The 17,952-nt window shown below is 53.1% G+C and overlaps 6 protein-coding genes across 6 annotated transcripts; 4 read left to right on the top strand and 2 right to left on the bottom strand.

Annotated features, from left to right (window-relative positions):
- Positions 1-663: 663 nt before the first annotated feature.
- On the bottom strand, positions 664-1,494 carry M406DRAFT_72691 (uncharacterized protein; the record flags this gene model as incomplete). Its single annotated transcript, XM_040925565.1, has 2 exons — positions 664-909; positions 1,075-1,494. The coding sequence occupies 2 exons, from the start codon at positions 1,492-1,494 to the stop codon at positions 664-666; spliced, it is 666 nt and encodes a 221-aa protein (XP_040773688.1).
- A 979-nt stretch (positions 1,495-2,473) lies between these two features.
- M406DRAFT_357559 (Clavaminate synthase-like protein) lies at positions 2,474-3,864 on the top strand. Its single transcript, XM_040923712.1, has 2 exons — positions 2,474-3,316; positions 3,389-3,864. Exons 1-2 carry the CDS (start codon positions 2,533-2,535, stop codon positions 3,664-3,666), a joined length of 1,062 nt encoding a protein of 353 aa, XP_040773687.1. The 5' UTR covers positions 2,474-2,532; the 3' UTR covers positions 3,667-3,864.
- Positions 3,865-10,488: 6,624 nt separating this feature from the next.
- Positions 10,489-10,931, top strand: M406DRAFT_72687 (uncharacterized protein; the record flags this gene model as incomplete). Its single annotated transcript, XM_040925564.1, has 2 exons — positions 10,489-10,831; positions 10,891-10,931. 2 exons carry the CDS (start codon positions 10,489-10,491, stop codon positions 10,929-10,931), a joined length of 384 nt encoding a protein of 127 aa, XP_040773686.1.
- A 1,303-nt stretch (positions 10,932-12,234) lies between these two features.
- Positions 12,235-13,046, bottom strand: M406DRAFT_264608 (DUF396-domain-containing protein; the record flags this gene model as incomplete). Its single annotated transcript, XM_040917673.1, has 3 exons — positions 12,235-12,590; positions 12,667-12,900; positions 12,977-13,046. 3 exons carry the CDS (start codon positions 13,044-13,046, stop codon positions 12,235-12,237), a joined length of 660 nt encoding a protein of 219 aa, XP_040773685.1.
- Positions 13,047-13,456: 410 nt separating this feature from the next.
- M406DRAFT_341872 (S-adenosyl-L-methionine-dependent methyltransferase) lies at positions 13,457-14,347 on the top strand (the record flags this gene model as incomplete). Its single annotated transcript, XM_040921712.1, has 2 exons — positions 13,457-13,479; positions 13,543-14,347. The coding sequence occupies 2 exons, from the start codon at positions 13,457-13,459 to the stop codon at positions 14,345-14,347; spliced, it is 828 nt and encodes a 275-aa protein (XP_040773684.1).
- Positions 14,348-15,305: 958 nt separating this feature from the next.
- Positions 15,306-16,226, top strand: M406DRAFT_72684 (uncharacterized protein; the record flags this gene model as incomplete). Its single annotated transcript, XM_040925563.1, has 2 exons — positions 15,306-15,367; positions 15,470-16,226. 2 exons carry the CDS (start codon positions 15,306-15,308, stop codon positions 16,224-16,226), a joined length of 819 nt encoding a protein of 272 aa, XP_040773683.1.
- Positions 16,227-17,952: the final 1,726 nt, after the last annotated feature.

Genomic DNA, 17,952 nt, shown 5'->3' with positions numbered 1-17,952 from the left:
CACATGCTGCAGACGTGCTACCTAATGACGAACGGCATGGTACATTTTCAATATTCAATGATTGTTAAAGAACAAGGTTCAGGCCGACCGAGGTCCCCTTCATCATGTTTAAATGAACGGGCGACTTCAATTCATCTATCCGCGCGCGTGGAATGGGAGTCCTCAAGTCAGTTCACCTGCACGCTCTGCTTTCTTCGTCAACGCTGGGATCCTAGGACAGCCCACTGGCCTGTGACCAACCTGAAGTCCATTCACCAAAGGCCCGAAAGGAAGCCTCCCTGTTTTCCACAAGGTGTATTGACCTGCGAGAACAGACACAGCTTGCTCGCGGTAGTCACCACCCCCATTCTACAGAGTATTGCAAGCCTCGGGCAGTGATGGCCTTGCTCAAAGAAAGACACGTCAATGGCCCTGCTATTAAAAACCCTCCGGATCAGACTTTTGAAAGCACCGGAATCAGTATATTGCGTTTCTAAACCGAGTGATTGGTAAATAACCTCTGGAATGATAGAGCTCCAAAATGGTTAGCAAATGATTGATCCGGGTCGGGCCACGGTCGGCAAATCAAACAAAGAGCCAAGACAATACAGCCAGCACAAGCCTAGAATACGACCACCAAGGCCAGCTTGTGAATATTTCCCTGTTGACCGGCCCGCATTACGATCAGAGTGAATAGCATCCATTCGCTGGGACATAGGGGCCCGAGTCCTTGACAGCCACTACAACCCAGGGATCTAACACGCAAATGTTAGCAATGTGATACTCTTGAGAGATGTTTCTGATAATCAACACACGATCATAGTCCTCGCACATTTTCATGAGAAGGACATCAAACACACGGGATCCGTATGTTGGGTTGCTGAACATCGTGTCGGTGCCGGCATAGCAGTCGCGGAGAATCATGGCGTCCTAGGGGTGGGCGTAGCAGAAAGACTTTGGCCCTGCGAAGACGCGGGTTTTGGAGGGCTGGCCACACAGCAGACCCCAGCTCAGACCCTCCCCCATATCTCCCTCAACTGCGATGTCCGCTTGATTGAGGCGCGTGAGTTAGCAAAGCGTAAGACCTTGGGTTACACATCGATACATACGCTTCATGGAGTGCCAATTCTGCTTAGGGGTGGTGGGAGGACCATTCTCGAAGCCGATGAAGTCACTCCCAGCCTGACGAATCATACTACGGCATTCCTGATCATTCTCGACGGTCCAGAAGGTCTGATACCAAAGCCAGTGGTTATTAAGGAATCGATTGCAGGCATTAATGAGGGCGCGATCTCTGGCATCGAGAGGCTGGTGGCGAAACCAGTCCTTGGGGCTGATACGCATCTCGTCACGCGCTAGAATCCACTTCTCGGAGGGCGTCTCAATGACGGCATGACGCATGATCGCAGCACGCTCGTGGAAAGTCAAGGGGCGACCAGTCTGCTTCTCCGCTTCCTTGAAGACGTGCTCAAGGAGCGCACTGTCGTTTGGGTCGATGGGCGTGTACTTGGGCATGATGAATACGACGAGGAACGAACGAGATACGACGAGATGGAAGTCTTGATGCTGATCAAGTGCAAAATGTGACGCAGGTTGAAATGAAGGGTTGCGAACGCATGGAGCAGAAAGCCGCAGAAATCCCACGGCACTGACTCACCGTCGACTCCTCTGACAAAGAAGTTACGTGATGCTGTTAGGCTGGAAATGCTAGAGGAAGGAGAGCTCCTAAGGCTTGAAATGGAGTATAGGAAAGAGCCCCAGCCCAGGAAGGTGAGTGTGGCACCTTCCTGCAGTTGGGCCTGCCATTTGCGATTTGTAGACTAGCCCAGATACAAATGCTTCTACGAGGAAGCAGCGAACATCTTGTCTACAGTCCTCAGTAAGTACCTACCCGAGTAAATAAAAAGCAGTCGGCAGTCAAGTCTGTGATCCCGATTTAAGGGACGTATGATGGGGAGAAAGTCTGTCTTTCTTGTACTTAGTTACCTGTCGAATAAGTACTTAGATACGCATCAGACATTTACCAGTCGCCCCAGTCGAGGATGGTGCCCATACCGTATGAAACGCCACGTTCCTTTTTGTTGTGGCTTCATCAAGCAATTAGACGTTCGCTTTATACATTCAGCAGTCAATTCGTCCCAGCAGGGTTTCGAGAACTTGTCTCCCCATAAAGTATCCTCGTCTCCAGGAATCGACTTCCGTTACAATGAGTCCGCCAGTCTGTGCCAGTAAGCAAGATTTGATTCTGATCATGGTTTAATTGCACCGTGAATTAGGTGGTGCAAATGGCTTTATTATTTGTTTCTCCTCCCCAAGGTGCATGATCAGGCCCAACAGTTTCGTTGGCTGGCGCTCATACCAACCTTAGTAAGTCGTGGGTCGGAGGCAGAGATAGTCACACGCGTCTTATCTCCAAAGTAACCTGTGGCAAACACAAGGACCCCGCGCCCTATCTTTGTCAAGCATTACGCCTTCTCTACTGAAACATTCAAATTCAAATCCAACCAACCCACCACAAAGCCACCTGTCTGTCTATTTTGGGCTCTCATTTCCATGGCATCGCTACCCATCATCGACTTCAGCCACTGGCTCAACGGATCCGTCGAGGACAAGAAGCGAGTAGCACATGATCTCGCCGGAGCATGCCGACGCGTGGGCTTCGTCTACATCATCAACCACGGCGTGTCCGAAGACCTTCTCCAGGAGGCCTTCTCATGGTCCAAGAAGCTCTTTGATCTTCCTTCGGAAGACAAGATGCGAGCACCTCATCCACCAGGCCCAGAGGTTCACCGAGGCTACTCCTGGCCGGGCCTCGAGAAGGTCACCCAGTACGTCCACGAGGACGGGGCCGACTCGGACGACGAGGACGCACAGCTGCGCCAGGTGCAAGACTGCAAGGAGTCATACGAGATCGGGAGCGAGACACTGGCATCCCAGCCCAACCAGTGGCTGCCAGAAGAGGTTCTGCCCGGCTTTCGGGAGTTCACGACAGGCTTCTACTGGTGCCTGTTCGACACGGCCAAGGAGCTGCTCAAGGCGATGGCCATCGGCATTGGGCTCGATGACGAGAGCTTCTTCCTGCGATACCACAGCGGGCAGAACAACCAGCTGCGGCTGCTGCACTACCCTCCCGTCGAGACTGCCAAGCTGTCGAGTAATGCTCTGGCGAGGATGCCGGCGCACTCAGACTGGGGGTCCATCACGATGCTGTTCCAGGATGATTGCGGTGGGCTGCAAGTCGAGAACGTTGAGCAGCCCGGTGAGTTTGTGGATGCCACGCCTGTGAAAGGGGCTCTGGTGATGAACGTTGGCGACCTGCTGATGCGGTGGAGCAACGGTGTGTAGTAGTAGCCATCCATCTATTATAATGACTCGTTGCAAATATTCGAGAGCTAACTCGGACTTCCAGACTATCTCAAGTCAACACTGCATCGCGTCACTGTGCCACCTGTTGCTGCCGACAGGCCTGCAGCAGCAGGGGAGGCCATGACCAAAGCTCGATATTCTATCCCATATTTTGTCGCTCCTGATCCAGCATCAATCATCGAGTGCATTCCGGCATGCGCAAGTCAGACGAACCCTGCCAGATACCCCCCAATAAGGCAGGACGAGTATCGTAAGATGAGGGCCAAGCTTCAGTACAGAGACAAGCCTGAGAAGCCTGCGACGCCTGTCACCGTTGCCTAGAGTCTTGCCAGCCTGTATCAATCGAGAATAGGTTTATGTAGGTAGCGGTGTTTTGTTTTCATTGGGTGACCAGACTATATCATAGCTCGAGGGTTCATTTTCCCCCTTCTTTCTTCAGAGCAGCAGCAGCCGCACACTCCAGAGCCCATCCAAAGCATCTAGCATACCAACCCTGAGCCAGATAACTCAACTCAATACAGTGCGGTGCTCCCTTGACCACGCTTCCCTCTACCCTGTCACTCCCAGTAAACCCGCTGGCAAACTCTCTGACGTGCTCCTCCGTGCCCATCCACAGCGGGTCGTGCTCCGCCAATCCAATCAGGATCGGCACCTCAACCATCCCACACAGCTGCCGCCACCCCTCGGCAAGCACCCAAACAACACTGTACTCGGCGACCTCGGCAAAGGGCCTTGGCTTGTCCAGCATCTCCGTCAGTGCATACATCGAAGGATCCACAGTGCCCGCAGGAATCATCTTGTCATCTTTCGCCTTGGCAGGCAGCGGTGGTGAGAAGAAAGGCGCAGGATCCATAGGAGGCTGGAAAGAGTGCGCCGTAGTCGTAGGCGTATTCTGCGTTCCAAATCCCGAGATCGTCATGCCGACTAGCGTATACTCGGGCGTCTCGCCCCGGGCTTGCTGTTGCGCGACTAGACCCGCGGCCATCACAGCGCTCGGCGTGGCCAGGCTGTGGCAGTGGAGGACCATGCCGCCGCGGCACCCTTGGCCGAAGTGGTTCCATACCGCCGGCAAGATGTAGTGATGCAGCCAGTGCGCCAACACCTGGTGGTAGGACTTCCCCTCCGGCAAGGGGTAGAAGGACGTCGAGCCTTCATACAGAGGCCTATCGATGGCAACGACGGGCACGCCGAGGCCGGTGCTACAGAGGGAGGCGGTATGTCTTGGGTCGGCGTCGAAGTATGACGAGCTATAGCCACCGCCGTGGATCGCGACGAAGAGAGGCCTTTTTTCATCTGCGATGGCGGCGTAGGCTGCACTTGATGGGGCTGGGCGATGATGCAGGCCCGTCAAGGTTGCGCCGTTGGATAGCGTGAGCTTGAATGGTTCCATGGGGTTTTGACGAGGATAGTGTGTAATGTACAGTAAGAATTAATCTACCATTGATCATGGTCGAGACCATTAGTAGACATGCTTTTTCTCTCTCTCCCTTTTCCTATTTATATGCTCATATTCATCACGGTAAAGAGTTGTCTCATGGAGACTGAGATCATCCCGGCTTACCCTTTGAGGCTTACATCAAAACACACACTGGCGACGCAAATACGACGCTGAGCCGAGACACCCGAGGTGTCGTCAACGCTTAGGCACGCGCGAGAGACAACACTTATTCAATAGAACAAAAAAGATCTTCAACGAAACCATGGTACCACGTAGGTAATGGACGAGAACGTGCCCAAGATCGTCGCACCTGACCTTCATACTATTCGATAGAAAAAAAGAGAATCCAGAGACCGGCGATACGGCGGCTTGCGAGCTTGCGCCGGCGCATGCTTTTCCGAGCCTGCCTTGTTCCCAAATGATAAATCCCATAGAATGGGCAGCCATTTATCCAGCAAACTCCTTCACAGAAGGATTCTAGCTTATTTCTGACATGCATACTTGGCCGAAAGGCGTCCTAAGTCTAATTTATATAGAGTATCAAGGTAAGCCAGACGACACACTCGTGCTTCGATACGCAAAGAATGGTAACGAGGTGGGGATCCCACCCCTCCTTTGTGTAGATCGTCAAATCACATTTAAGGTCGGTCGGTTTCCGAATTATGCACGAGACTAAAGTCTAATCTTGTCCAAGTAGTTAGGTCATTTTTCGAACCTTGCGATGGCATTCGAAGTTGTAAGCGCAAGAAAGAAACAAAACAAAAAAAAAAAAAACCAGGATCAAAAGAGATTTTCTTTTACTTTTCACTTTGTTTCTGGCTGCTGGGACACTCCTGGCAAACTCAATCTGTGATCGAAATGCGCCCTGTGAAAAAATCCATCTGGCCTTGGTCAAGCAAGGGTTTTCTCTCCCCATCAACACGAAACAAATCCATCGTCATCAAGCGCCCACCCCAAAGGATTGACAAGCTATTCCCCCTCCAATATGTTTGGTTTGTTTCTTGTTCTTTTCCTTCACTGGAGTTCATGCGTCTCGCGTTTGCCCCCGCCGGGACCCCCACCCTGGAACTGAAATTGCGGCCAAGATCCGCAAGGCCGACGAGACAGATGCACATAAAGTAATCGCAGAGTCGTCATTGGGCACAAGCATCTCCCCCTCTCAGAGGTAATATATTTATTGTGGCTCCCCATGGAACAATCGCGCCGTCGCTTGTTTATTACAATGGCCGCCCACTTTGTTTCAACCAGACCCATCTCGTGTTAGCTGTTTTCCGCCAAGGCTTTTTCTGCTGGCCCCCCCCCCCCTTTCGGGTGAACATTTATACAAGGGCCCATCCAGGTTTTTGCCCACCCCCCGGACCTCGTTTGCTTGAACTTGTTTCGAAACTTGGACCACAGGGCCCAGACTCGCTAGGCCCTTCGGTAACATCCTGCCAGCAAGTAGTGTTTCCTCTATGGACATAGTAGTACTGTGACTCTAAATATGGGTCGACGATGAGCGTCTCCTTCGTGCATCAGTGGTGGATTTTTCATACATTGCTTAGCCCTTCCCGATTTGGGTTGCCTGTCCTCTTTATACAACACGCTATTGGCTAAGCACTTCAGTCAATGCCCTCTCTTTGCACCCCCTCCCCCCTTCTTCCCTCTCTCTCTCTCTCCAGTAGACTCTTCGCTTCGACAGCCCACACCTTCTTCCTTCTCGAAGGCCCCCTTCTCCTTGCCCCCTCCCCCTCTCCTTCAGTGTATATAGTAGTGTGGGTCTAGACCATGAACTCCAATGTCAGGGCTGGCCTGGTGAGGCTTCGTGTCAGTTCGGTGATGAAGGGCCGGCGTAGTGGACCATGACGACCCATAGCCTCGGTGCAGACCTTGTACCGAATTGAGCCTCATGCTCCGTAGACCTAGGAGTGGGGGGGTTGTTTGCTCAAGAGCCGCAATAGGGGAGTGAGGGGAGGGGGGCACGATGCATGATGATAGAAAATAAAAAGAAGGATGGTCTCTGATCGATCTCGTCCAGGGAAACGTTCTTCTTCCTTCTTCTCTTCCTCTCTATCCTTCATCGCAAGTCGGTATTTGCTTGGTTGAACCAAACCATTCACTTTCTTTCTTTTACCTTTCTTTCTTTCAACGAAGTCATTCTTTCTCTTCGTTTGAAACACGTTCTTTTTTCTGTGGCAGAGCCATTTTCATTCCCTCCTTATCATTCTTTCCTAACCTCTTCTCCTTCTCTCTTATCTCCCCCACACAAGCAAGGCTTGTTAGGCGTGAACGATCTGTTGAATAGGACCAAAGAAGAAGAAAACATGGCTTTCAAGTCCTTCCTCACCGCGGCCACCTTGGCTGCCGGTGTCATGGGCCAGTCCTCCGTCAACTGGACTGACTCCAACTCGGGTATCGAGTTCTCCTACTACAACCAGGGAGATATCGCCTTCGGTCTGGCGTCGCCCGAGACCTACACCGGTGACTTCATCGGCTACCTGGCATCGTCGTCCATCGACGGCTACGCAGCCATGTCCATGACGGGCGCCATGGCCAACGCCCTGCTCATCTGTGCATGGGTCGACGGCGACAAGATTGTGGCCTCGCTGCGTGAGGCCACAGGGTACAGCAACCCGCCTGAGATCAGCAACTCGTCCATGGGCATCTATGAGATCTCGACGGGCACCTCCATCAACTCGACGGGCTGGGCCTTTACTTTTGTGTGCAAGGGTTGTGCCACGGGCACCTCCATCTCCTTTGGCGCCAGCGACACCGAGAAGGTCTTTGGCTATGCCCAGTCCGTCACGGCCCTCACCGACACCAGCAGTTCCGATGCCACGCTGAACTTCCACTCCAACGCCTATGGCGAGTATGCCCACAGCATCACCGACTCCATGTCGTCCGACTATGCCACCTGGGCTGCCCTGGCCACGACCACCAACCTGGCCGACACTGTTGCGTCCTCCACCGCCTCCAACTCGACGACCAGCAGCAGCAACAGCACCACGACCGTGACTACCACCACCAGCAACTCCACCTACGACTACATTGTCGCAGGCGGTGGTGGCGCTGGTATCATTGTCGCCGAGCGCCTCGTTGAGTCGGGCGCGTCTGTCCTCCTCCTCGAACGCGGCGGTGCTTCCACCTACGCGTCTGGAGGCGAAGACACCATGTCCTACAACGACACAGTCACCCAGTACGACGTGCCTGGCATGGACTACTACCTCACGACCGCCTCTGACACCTCCGAGTACTGCACAGACACGGGCGGCATGGCTGGCTGTCTGCTGGGCGGCTCCACGGCCGTCAACGCCATGATGTTCGTCAAGCCCGCAGAGCACGACTTTGACGACAAGTGGCCCACGGGCTGGAAGTGGTCCGACGTCTCCTCGTCTGCCGAGTCCTTCTACGACCGCTCCCCCGGCTTCATCCTCGCCAACGGCACCGGTGTGGACCAGGAGGCCTTCACCATCATGTCCAGCTTCCTGGACGACAACGGCTTCTCGCAGACCGACGCCCTGGCCTACCCCAACGAGAAGCAGGCCGTCTACTCGCACCCGCCCTGGCTGATCCGTGACGGCCTGCGCGGTGGGCCCCTCCGCGACTACCTCCCTCTGGCCCAGGCCAAGTCCAACTTCAAGCTGTCCCTGAACACCCAGCTGGTGCGCGTCATCCGTGACAACACCACCGCCACGGGTGTCGAGGTCGAGCTGGCCAGCGGCGACCGCCAGATCATCAACCTCAAGGCCGGCGGCAGCGTCGTCCTCGCCGGCGGTGCGCTGTCCACGCCTCGCATGCTCATCAACTCGGGCATCGGCCCCAAGGCCCAGATCCAGACCGTGCAGAGCGGCACCGTGGACGTCACCCTGCCCGACGAGTCCGAGTGGATCGAGCTGCCCGTCGGCCAGTACCTGCAGGACCACCCCATCTTCACGGTCCAGCTCACCACCAAGGACGCCCTGGCGGCGCTGCCCTCGACCGCCTTCACCAGCCCCAACGCCACCGTGGCGGCCCAGTTCAACGACGAGTCCACGGGCCTGCTGGCCCAGTCTGGCCAGCGCATCAACTTCTGGACGACCACCACCGCCAACGACAGCAGCACCTACTACGTCCAGGGCACCATCTTTGCCCCGTCCAACAACACCATCAAGATCAAGACGTACCTGACCCACGGCATCACCTCGCACGGCGTGCTGGAGATGACCTCGGACGGCGCCACCGCCATCACCACCACTCCCTACCTGCAGACCACCGCCGACATCTCCGCCATCACAAACTTCATGAACAAGCTCATCAGCATGGTCGCCGCCGACGGCTCGCCCTTTGAGGCCGTCACCTCCACCGCCGCCGAGCTCATCGCCACCGACAACATCAGCGAGGGTGACCACTACGTCGGCTCTGCCCGCATGGGCACCGCCAACGACGGCACCTCGGTCGTCGACACCAACCTCAAGGTCTGGGGCACCGACAACATCTACGTCGTCGACGCCTCCGTCCACCCTGACCTGCCCACTGGTAACACCCAGGCTATCGTCATGGTTGTTGCCGAGCACGCCGCCAAGGTCCTCCTCGGTGAGGCTTCCACCACCACCACCAGCAGCAGCAGCAGCAGCACCACCACCACCACCACCACCACCGCCTCGAGCGCCAGCTCGTCCTCGTCCTCGGCTGCCACTACCACTGCCGCCAGCACCTCCTCCACCAGCTCTGCGGCCGCCAAGAAGTGCAAGAAGAGGCGTGCGGCTCCTCAGCTGGCTCAGCTGTAAAACACTGGTGCCGAGGGTTATGAGTAAGGGATGTGAGTGTGTTTTTCCGTGTTCAGTAACATGTGTCCAGAGGTTGTTTATTGTTCGTTTGTTTGGTTGGTTGGAAGACCCATAGCGTACGGTCTTGGGATGTCATGACACCTTCTTCTGTGTACATATCTTTGATGACTTTAGTTGATACAATCCCAGCAAAAGTGTCTATACCCTCCAGCATGTAAACTTGTGACCAGGTGATTCGTTGTTGCAAAATGTGCAGGGCCGTTTCCAGTCATGACCAGGAAGAGGGCCATCTTCACGAAAGCCTTCTTCCAGAGGGAGCTTCATAAGCACCTCCTTCGTGCAAAGGAGCTCTGGCCAAGTAACGGCCAGACACCCTTCCTACCACGTCAAGTCGTTTCACTGCAGGACAGCTCCAGCAGCACCAGCAGCACCAGCAGCAGAGATCCGTAATTGAGGTGGCTGAAAGGGCCTGCTCGTCTGACCTTTCCCCATCAATGCGAACCATCGAGCCCCAGTTCGCCAAGGCATCTCTGTCTGCTCTGTACCGTCCGTCGGAAAGAAGGCAAGCATCTCGAGCAGCAAAGGTATCGTGACAGCACGCTTGTTCTGTTTGATGACGGTTGCGCAGAGTTGGACGACTCCTGTTCCAGACGCATCTCTTCATTGGCTTGCCGCTGGTGGTGCCTCCCTATAGTCTCCCTTTCAAGGAGAAGAGCTAGGAATGTGAAAGACAAGCCCGCGCTTCCAAAGGGCGCGTAAAATAGCCGTCGAGGGGCCAAGAGAGATTCGATAACGAGTATAAAAGTACGAGGCTGTTTTCTGCATCGATCATGAGACGTTCTGGCGCCAAGAGACCATTTCTTCCTTTCACAGCACTCGCTCATTGCTGTTATGCTCTGCGACATTTAACCTCCTGCAATCATCCCCATTCAGGGTAGCCAGGCACAACCTATATTCAAGATGACGGATCGTCCGGTCGACAAGGCCCGCATCACTGAAGACGACACGACATATTACACGTCCTGGGTTCACATCGACAGATTCTCGAGTACATTGTTCCTTGTCCAAGACCATAGCGGAGCGTCAATACAAAACACTGAGCCCACTCCAATGGAGCGCTGGCTTTCGGAGACCCCTAGCGAGGCTTGCTGGGATGGCGTCGAGTCCTTCCGAGTCCCTACAATTGAGCATCCAGCACAAAGAAAGGACGCAGCGCCTGTGAGTGACACGGATGTTACTATCGCAGATACCAATGAGTATCATAAGGACGCCTGTCGCGAGACTGCTATGTTGCTGGTTGAAAGTAGGTCGACGGCGGCGGTCAGTTCGCGTTTCGACAGGGAGTCCAACATTACTCAACAGTCACAATCGGCAGACTTCCCAAGAATTTCCCCTCATCATAGTGGACGGTCACTAGGTTCTGGAAGCTCGAGGAGAGCGATATCAAGAGGAGCCAAGGATTCCCGGTGATAACGGGCTGGGGGAGTTTGAGAATGGAGATATTGTTTTTTTTGTTGTTTTTTTTTTCTTTCTTTCTTTTGGGATTGATTTGATTGTTGGTATTCGATGTTGTGTTCCATGTTCTCAACTAAATTCGTCTCAAAAGCCGTTGGGCCTGTCTGTTCGTTTAGATTCTTTGCTGCTCGAAATACCCCATAGTTGGTAAATGGCTATTTCGATTGAAACCCGCTACTAGGTGCCCATTGTCAGAAGCAGTTCCGTGAGAAGTGCCGCCAGCGATTGTGATATCGTGCGCAAGATGGTAGCTGAACATGGCGTCTTTTCGGAGTGCTTGATTACTGTTCGAAGAAGGGGTACTTGCTCTTGTCTGTGATATCGTGTCCAGAGTGTGACCTTACCCGTCAAACCAGGCATCATTAGAGCCGGTCGATCGAGGTGGTATAGAAAAGGAATGGTGTATTAATGTTTGCTTGAGACCGGACGGCTGAGCCAATCGAGTCTGTCAGTGGTGCCCTACAAGTGCCGTCGTCCATCCGCCCTAATATCATGGGCCACAATGGGGGCTGGACTAGGCGAATGCATCACTGTCATCATGTTGATGGCAGACATCCCGGACGAGCCCAAACCATTGCACCGCGTGCGTGGGAAATAACCCAAACTGTACAATGAAGCCCAATGAACGCTGAGCTGCCCTGCGCTTGTGCCGCGCTGTACGAAATCTGGGCTGACGCCGTTCAGGATTGCACGAGGGCCGCATATCGCAGAGAGCAGTCTCAATTCATCCGATCCACAATCTCATATATGTGTATGACATTGTCCAACCTCTTCTTTCTTGCAAAGGTCACACCTGTGATAATGCTGCCGACTTCCGATGCTTCGCCTTGCGTGTTGTTTGCAGACAGCTTTCAACTGTGCAAGGTCTGCTAAATCCAGCAACACAGAGAAAGAAGTGAGTGAGGTGACCGAAGGGCCGTTTTCCCCTCCGGTGAATCTCTGGCCGATGCAGGATGGTTTGTTGAGTCCGCAAGCAAGGCACTTGAAGATTGGCCGGGGTATCTTTTTGAAGCATGCGGGAGGAATGCATCATAGCGAGCTCAGGCAGGACCCTGAAGGCGAGTGAGACGATACCCATATTCTTGAAGAAGATGTCCTAGCTCTGTTCTGGCCATTCTCATGGCGGGCTCGCTCATATGCCCTACATCTTGTTGTAAATCCCAGCAGAGACCGGGTTTGGTACCTGCAACATCAGAACCCATCGTCTCTCTTCTTCCAACCCGCCATGACCCCAACCTCGCCGATCGCGTTTCGGGCACCATCAACCAGCATCTTGGCCATACCTTGGGCCTTCCTCTTGCTCCCGTCTCCGCTTGCCGCTGCTGCGGCAGCTGGGTTCTCCGTCGGCAGCACGTTGTCGCTTGCACTCAAGCTAACGAAGAGGGCGAATGGCACCAGCCACACGCATATTCCGAAATAGGAGGCCACCTCGGTGAAACTCGGCATATCTTCAGGTGTCTCGTAGAAAGAGGATGCGTTGGAGTATGCGTTCTTCTGGCGGGCGGAGAAATGTCGGTACCAGACGACGTGGTTGAAGAGGACAAGCACTATACGCACAACGAGTCAGCCGAGGATGTTTGGAGAAAGGAAAAGTAGAAACATGCTGGCACACGGGATACCTACCACATGATGTGATGAAGAGAGGGTCTGTCAGGGTGACGAAAGGGAATCTCCGCATGTTGCCCAGGTAGACAATGTGAGAGGCGATGCCCAGCATCGTAAGCCAAAAGGGAAATCTATCCACGAGGCATAGTAGAAGCTGAAGGACAATGATGAAGTAGATGAGGCGTGTCAACAAGCGCTTCGAGATGACGGTATGCTCCTCGACAAGTTCGGAAAGGTAGTAAAGCCCAGAAGCTGTTCTCTGGTAGTTAGCATCAAAGTCACCAGCAAAGAGAGATCCGAAGCAAGGTTTGGGAGGTAAACAACTTACCTATGGCCAACGTCAGAAAGCAGAAGCCCAGGATGGACCCGATGATCCCAACTAATGGTAGAATCCACATGTTGGATAACGAGCGTTGGAAATTATTGATCGTACATAGTACGGTGGTGGTTATGTGAAGGGAAAACCACCCACTTCTTGCTGTCTATCCTCAACCGTGTTCACTCTGCCAACAAATCGCGTCACCCCTGACGTTGCCCTTGCCTCCTGTTTCCTCCTCCCCTGCAACCCCCCTGCCAAAGCTGGGAGATCCCCCTTGGCTTAAGCTTCTCCCGCTGACAGGGGATGCTGTGGCAGGCACTGATAAGGCGATAAGAACTATACTGGGCCCCGGGCCTGGATTTTTCTCAACGACAGAGCAAGCCCGAAGCAACTTTAGGTGACAAGTACATTTCTGCACAATTGACAGGTGCAATTTCTTTTTCACCTGATCGACAGTTTGGAACACCATAGCTGGGAACTACCGGCAAGATGTCTCGCCCAGAAGATACGCTGTGAGTCCTGCGCATCCCCCTCTTGTGTGCTTGAATTGAAGTTGCTAACCTCTCTTCTCGCAGTGCGGCCGACGTCCATTACGATGACACCGAGGCACGCAAATACACGACCAGCAGCCGGATCCAGAACATCCAGGCCACGATGACACGGCGAGCTCTCGAGCTGCTCGACCTAGACTCTCCCTCCATGATCCTCGACATCGGCTGCGGCAGCGGTCTGTCAGGCGAGATCCTCTCGTCCGTACCAGAAGACGAAGGTGGGCCACACGTCTGGGTTGGCATGGACGTCTCTGCATCCATGCTTGATGTGGCCCTACAGCGCGACGTCGAGGGTGACCTCCTGCTCGCAGATATCGGACAAGGCGTGCCGTTCCGCGCGGGCACGTTCGACGCCGCAATCAGCATCAGCGCGATACAATGGCTTTGCAATGCCGAGAGCAGCGAGACGAGCCCCGAAGGGAGGTTGTCGAGGTTTTTCAACGGACTGTACTCGAGTCTCAAGAGAGGTGGCAGGGCTGTGTGTCAGTTCTACCCGAAGAATGACAAGCAGCGCAACATGATCACCCAGGCTGCCGTCAAGGCGGGGTTCGGCGCTGGTCTGCTGGAGGATGATCCCGAGACCAAGAACGTCAAGGTGTATCTGGTGCTGACTGTTGGTGGTACCGGAGGAGACATCACAGGTGTGGTGAATGGCATGGACGGCGTGGATGTCTTGGACGCGAGACGGAACGGCAAGGCGGGCAAGGGTGACATCAAGAAGGGCAGCAAGGCTTGGATTATTAAGAAAAAGGAGCAGATGGAACGGAAGGGCAAGATCGTCAAAGCCACCTCCAAATATACTGGACGGAAACGGCGGCCAAACTTCTAAACAACGGCCTTCAGCTTCCACTCCTCGGCACGACTCTCATGACTTCATCCCTCAGCATGGCTTGGCGTTCAGAAGGTCGCTGACCTTTGGTCCTCGGCCCTCCCCTTTTTCTTCCTTACCGTCTCAAAGATACCCAGATATTCTTTTTCATCTTGTCCGCCATAATTCCTGCGCTCAGTGCTGTGAAACACAATTGCTTTAGCCAGACGATGGCTCTATGCGCATGATTGGCAGGTTCAATGGCTAGTCCAACAGAGCGCTTTTTTGCAATTTGCGGACGAATTTGGCAGTCGGCAATTCCATAATGTATCGTAGCCAATATGTGGTAATCAATATCACTTATTTGCATAGCGAGTCTGGCAAACTGAAGGTAACGGTATGTCCAGGACTCGTGTACTTCATTGTGATTTGTAGATGAAGAAACTGAGATGTATCTGAGATAGGACCGATGAGCTGTTAAGATGCACCTCAGAGCTGGGGAAATACTGTTTTCTTGAAAGGCTGATGATGTTCCCCCCATCCGAATGCTACTGCTCTGCTTGACAGCTGCGAAGCGATACACTCTTGAGGTTAGCATTGGCGTCCATAGAATTGTTATCTGAAGTATGGCAGCGTGAGGTATTTCAGACTCCAAATCAACTACCTTTGTCAGTTATCGTACATGACCCACCAGTGCCCAACTGCGTCGATACAGACGTAGAAATGGCCCTTCTGCGTACAACTAGACCGTTCCAGCTCTGTCCTATTTCACCTATTGTTCTTTGCTCCTATTGTTGGTGCCACTTCAAACGAGCAGCACCAGAAGTTGAATCCGTTCTGCAATCTTCCTCCCTTTCTCAACTTTCCTTTCTTAACATATCTCCTCCGCCGCTTTTAATTCTTTCCACCGTTACCGACCGCTATTGCATACCCTCCCAACAAATTCACGTAAACGCTGCAGCGGATCAAACCTTACAATATGAGTGGCCTCACACGTTCAGGCCATGCATTTCGCGGGGCCTCTCGCTCGCAGACCGCAAGGTACTCACTCAGCTGGTGATCCTCGTCACATACTTCTCATTCTGACCACCCTCATCACGGTTGTCGTGTAAACCAGCTGAGCTAACTGGCTTCATCCCACAGCAACATGACTTTGGATCCAAAGACCACCAGCCGAGGCCATCAGTTACCCGACTCCTTACCCAACCACAAGCTCAATCTTCAACGCGCAATAGATTACTACGCTCACTTGAAGCATTCAACTCAAGTTCAAGTTCAACAGGACCTCTCCTCCAACCTCTTCTCGGCTCTGAACCCACTTGTCAATCACAATAGTGCGAAGAAAACAGTTCTGCCTGATCGATCAAAGCCCAGAATCAATTGCAAGTCCATGACTCCCAAAATTGCCACCAATCCCGCTCCAACATACATACAAGACAAGAGAGAGCACGAAGAGGTTCTCGAGAAGGGAGAAGATGCCTCTGTCGACCAGCAAGCCATGACAGCCCTCAATCACCCAAGCCCAGCGCTGATCGACAGAGTCCTGGCTTTGAGCAGCAGCCTAGACGAGCTCAACAAGCATTATTACTATGAGAGCGAGACACACGAGACCCTCCAGAAAAAACGCTGGCTATTCGTCGGATGCGAACCATGGTCGCCGGAGGAGTCACCTCGACTGGAGACGCCGTTTTCTCGGACCCTCATCTCTGAGAGGTTCCCAAGCATCAACATTGACCTCTCTCTGTACACTCTCAGCGGTGAATATGATGTCAGCATCCTAAGCAACCTGCCAGAGGATTCACTGTTTAAATCTCGTAAAGTCAGGGCCCCTGAGACTTGGGGCACGGAGCGTTCAGAGAAGCGCGTCAGGCTCACTATACCTGAAGTCGTCGATGACTGAAGGCACTGTTCTACCAGTGTAGTTACTCGAAGTAGAAGTCTGCTGAGGGCCTATAGGGTTGAAATCATCTGCAGTCTGGCCTTGTGTGGCTGTGCACCTTGATCAGTACATCATTCCAGCCACCATTTACGATGACTTAACCCAAAAGCCTCATCACCATTGGGTTATATAAAGTCAAATGCATGCGGTCAGCGCGAAGGTCTCCATGAAATGTAAGTGCTGCGGATTTTAGCTCATTTCAGGCCATGTCGGCGCAATGTCCTTGATTTTGAGGCTGACAGGTTACAGTGCCCTTCTAGTGGTAGGCAGTGGGAGTGGGCCAATAATCTGCCCATTCCTTTACTACCACAACGCTCTGATAGAAAGGGACTCGAGCAAATCATTTCTCTTCTCTGTATTTTTCCCATCTTGTTTCCTTTTTCCTTCTTCATCACTTCCTACCTCAATGTCTTACTCTGTAATGGAATCTCCGAGGAGCAGATACCACAGAACCTAAATTATCATTCGATCATCGAGGCAACTATGGACTGGAAGCTGGGTCATGTGGCAGTCACATTGCCCGCAGTGAGAAACGCCAAAAAAGGAATCAGACAGACTTCAATCAGAACTTGGGCTCACTAAGGGCAGCTGTAGCCTGAGACCGAAATGTTATTTTGTGGACTTCTTTGTCATGCTTATGCTCCCGAACACCTCGCGTGATCTGACCACTCTCGCCCTCGATATCTTTCCACATCCATTACATACCAGGAGCCAATGACACTCTACATCAGAGAGCCGCAAGGAAAGTTAAAGGTCTCGTGTGGACCGAAACTAGTCTGCTCTTGGCCTCGAGAGTGATTGCTACGAGTTATACCATAACTTCCAACCGTCACCAACGCCTGCAACCTACATGCATAGCACTCTTGCTCTACATGCCACTGTTTGAGAAAATCCCAACAGAACCGCCGAGTAGTCGTGCTTGTCGGGGTTTTGGAGCAGGTCAGCAATTTCTCCCACCCACCGACGACCCTGGTTTTCGTGTGTCCCACTGTCCAGACTCTTGAGATGTCAGCATTATCCAGGCCATACGTCCATTAGCCTGAAAAAGAAAAGGAAGTTCGATTACGTACTGGCGAATAACTCAAGCACCTTGATGGGCGGTTGACGCACTCGTCAGCCAGTTGTCACTTGGATAGATGATCTGACATGATCGAACCAGCATGGCGGCTGTATAGAGCGTTCAGCCTGGGAGAGCAGCAAACTGTAGAAAGATATGCCTTCGTGTGGCGAGATTGGGTCAGACAACCGCCGGGAATGCTTCAGAAGCATGAATCCCCCTCCTACAACACTCATCGTCCTCAGACATGATTTCATACGCTCACCGATGGTATAACAACCAATTGAACCGTGAGTTTTCCAAGCTTTAACATAGCATCACTGGGCATACATATACTTTCTGCACCGGCTCTCATAGCATTCAATTTACTTTTCAAGCTGACATGCCGCATATCGCTGATTCTGAGCATCATGAGGGGGTTGCTCGAGCAAGAATCAGCTCGGAGAGCTGTCGATCATTTACTCGTTCAAAAAGCCTGGCGCTATGACTTCACTCACAACGTTGAAGTAGGTCCGGCCATATCGATACGACGGGCTTAAGGCATTCCTAGGCGAGCTAGCCAAGCAAAGGCTTGCATGGACTAGGTGCAGATGGTCGAGGGCCTTTTGTAAGATTTAGCCTGCTCACTGG

This window comes from Cryphonectria parasitica (assembly GCF_011745365.1).
Source record: "Cryphonectria parasitica EP155 unplaced genomic scaffold M406scaffold_7, whole genome shotgun sequence".
NCBI lineage: Eukaryota > Fungi > Ascomycota > Sordariomycetes > Diaporthales > Cryphonectriaceae > Cryphonectria > Cryphonectria parasitica.
Note: the sequence above shows the minus strand (reverse complement) of the source record. Positions and strands in the feature narration are given on the sequence as shown.

Bases quoted from the DNA above. Each gene is read 5' to 3' on its own strand.
- M406DRAFT_357559 (XM_040923712.1), top strand. From the start codon at position 2,533: ATGGCATCGCTACCCATCATCGACTTCAGCCACTGGCTCAACGGATCC. The intron at 3,317-3,388 runs GTGTGTAGTAGT...TCGGACTTCCAG, and splicing joins GCTGATGCGGTGGAGCAACG to ACTATCTCAAGTCAACACTG.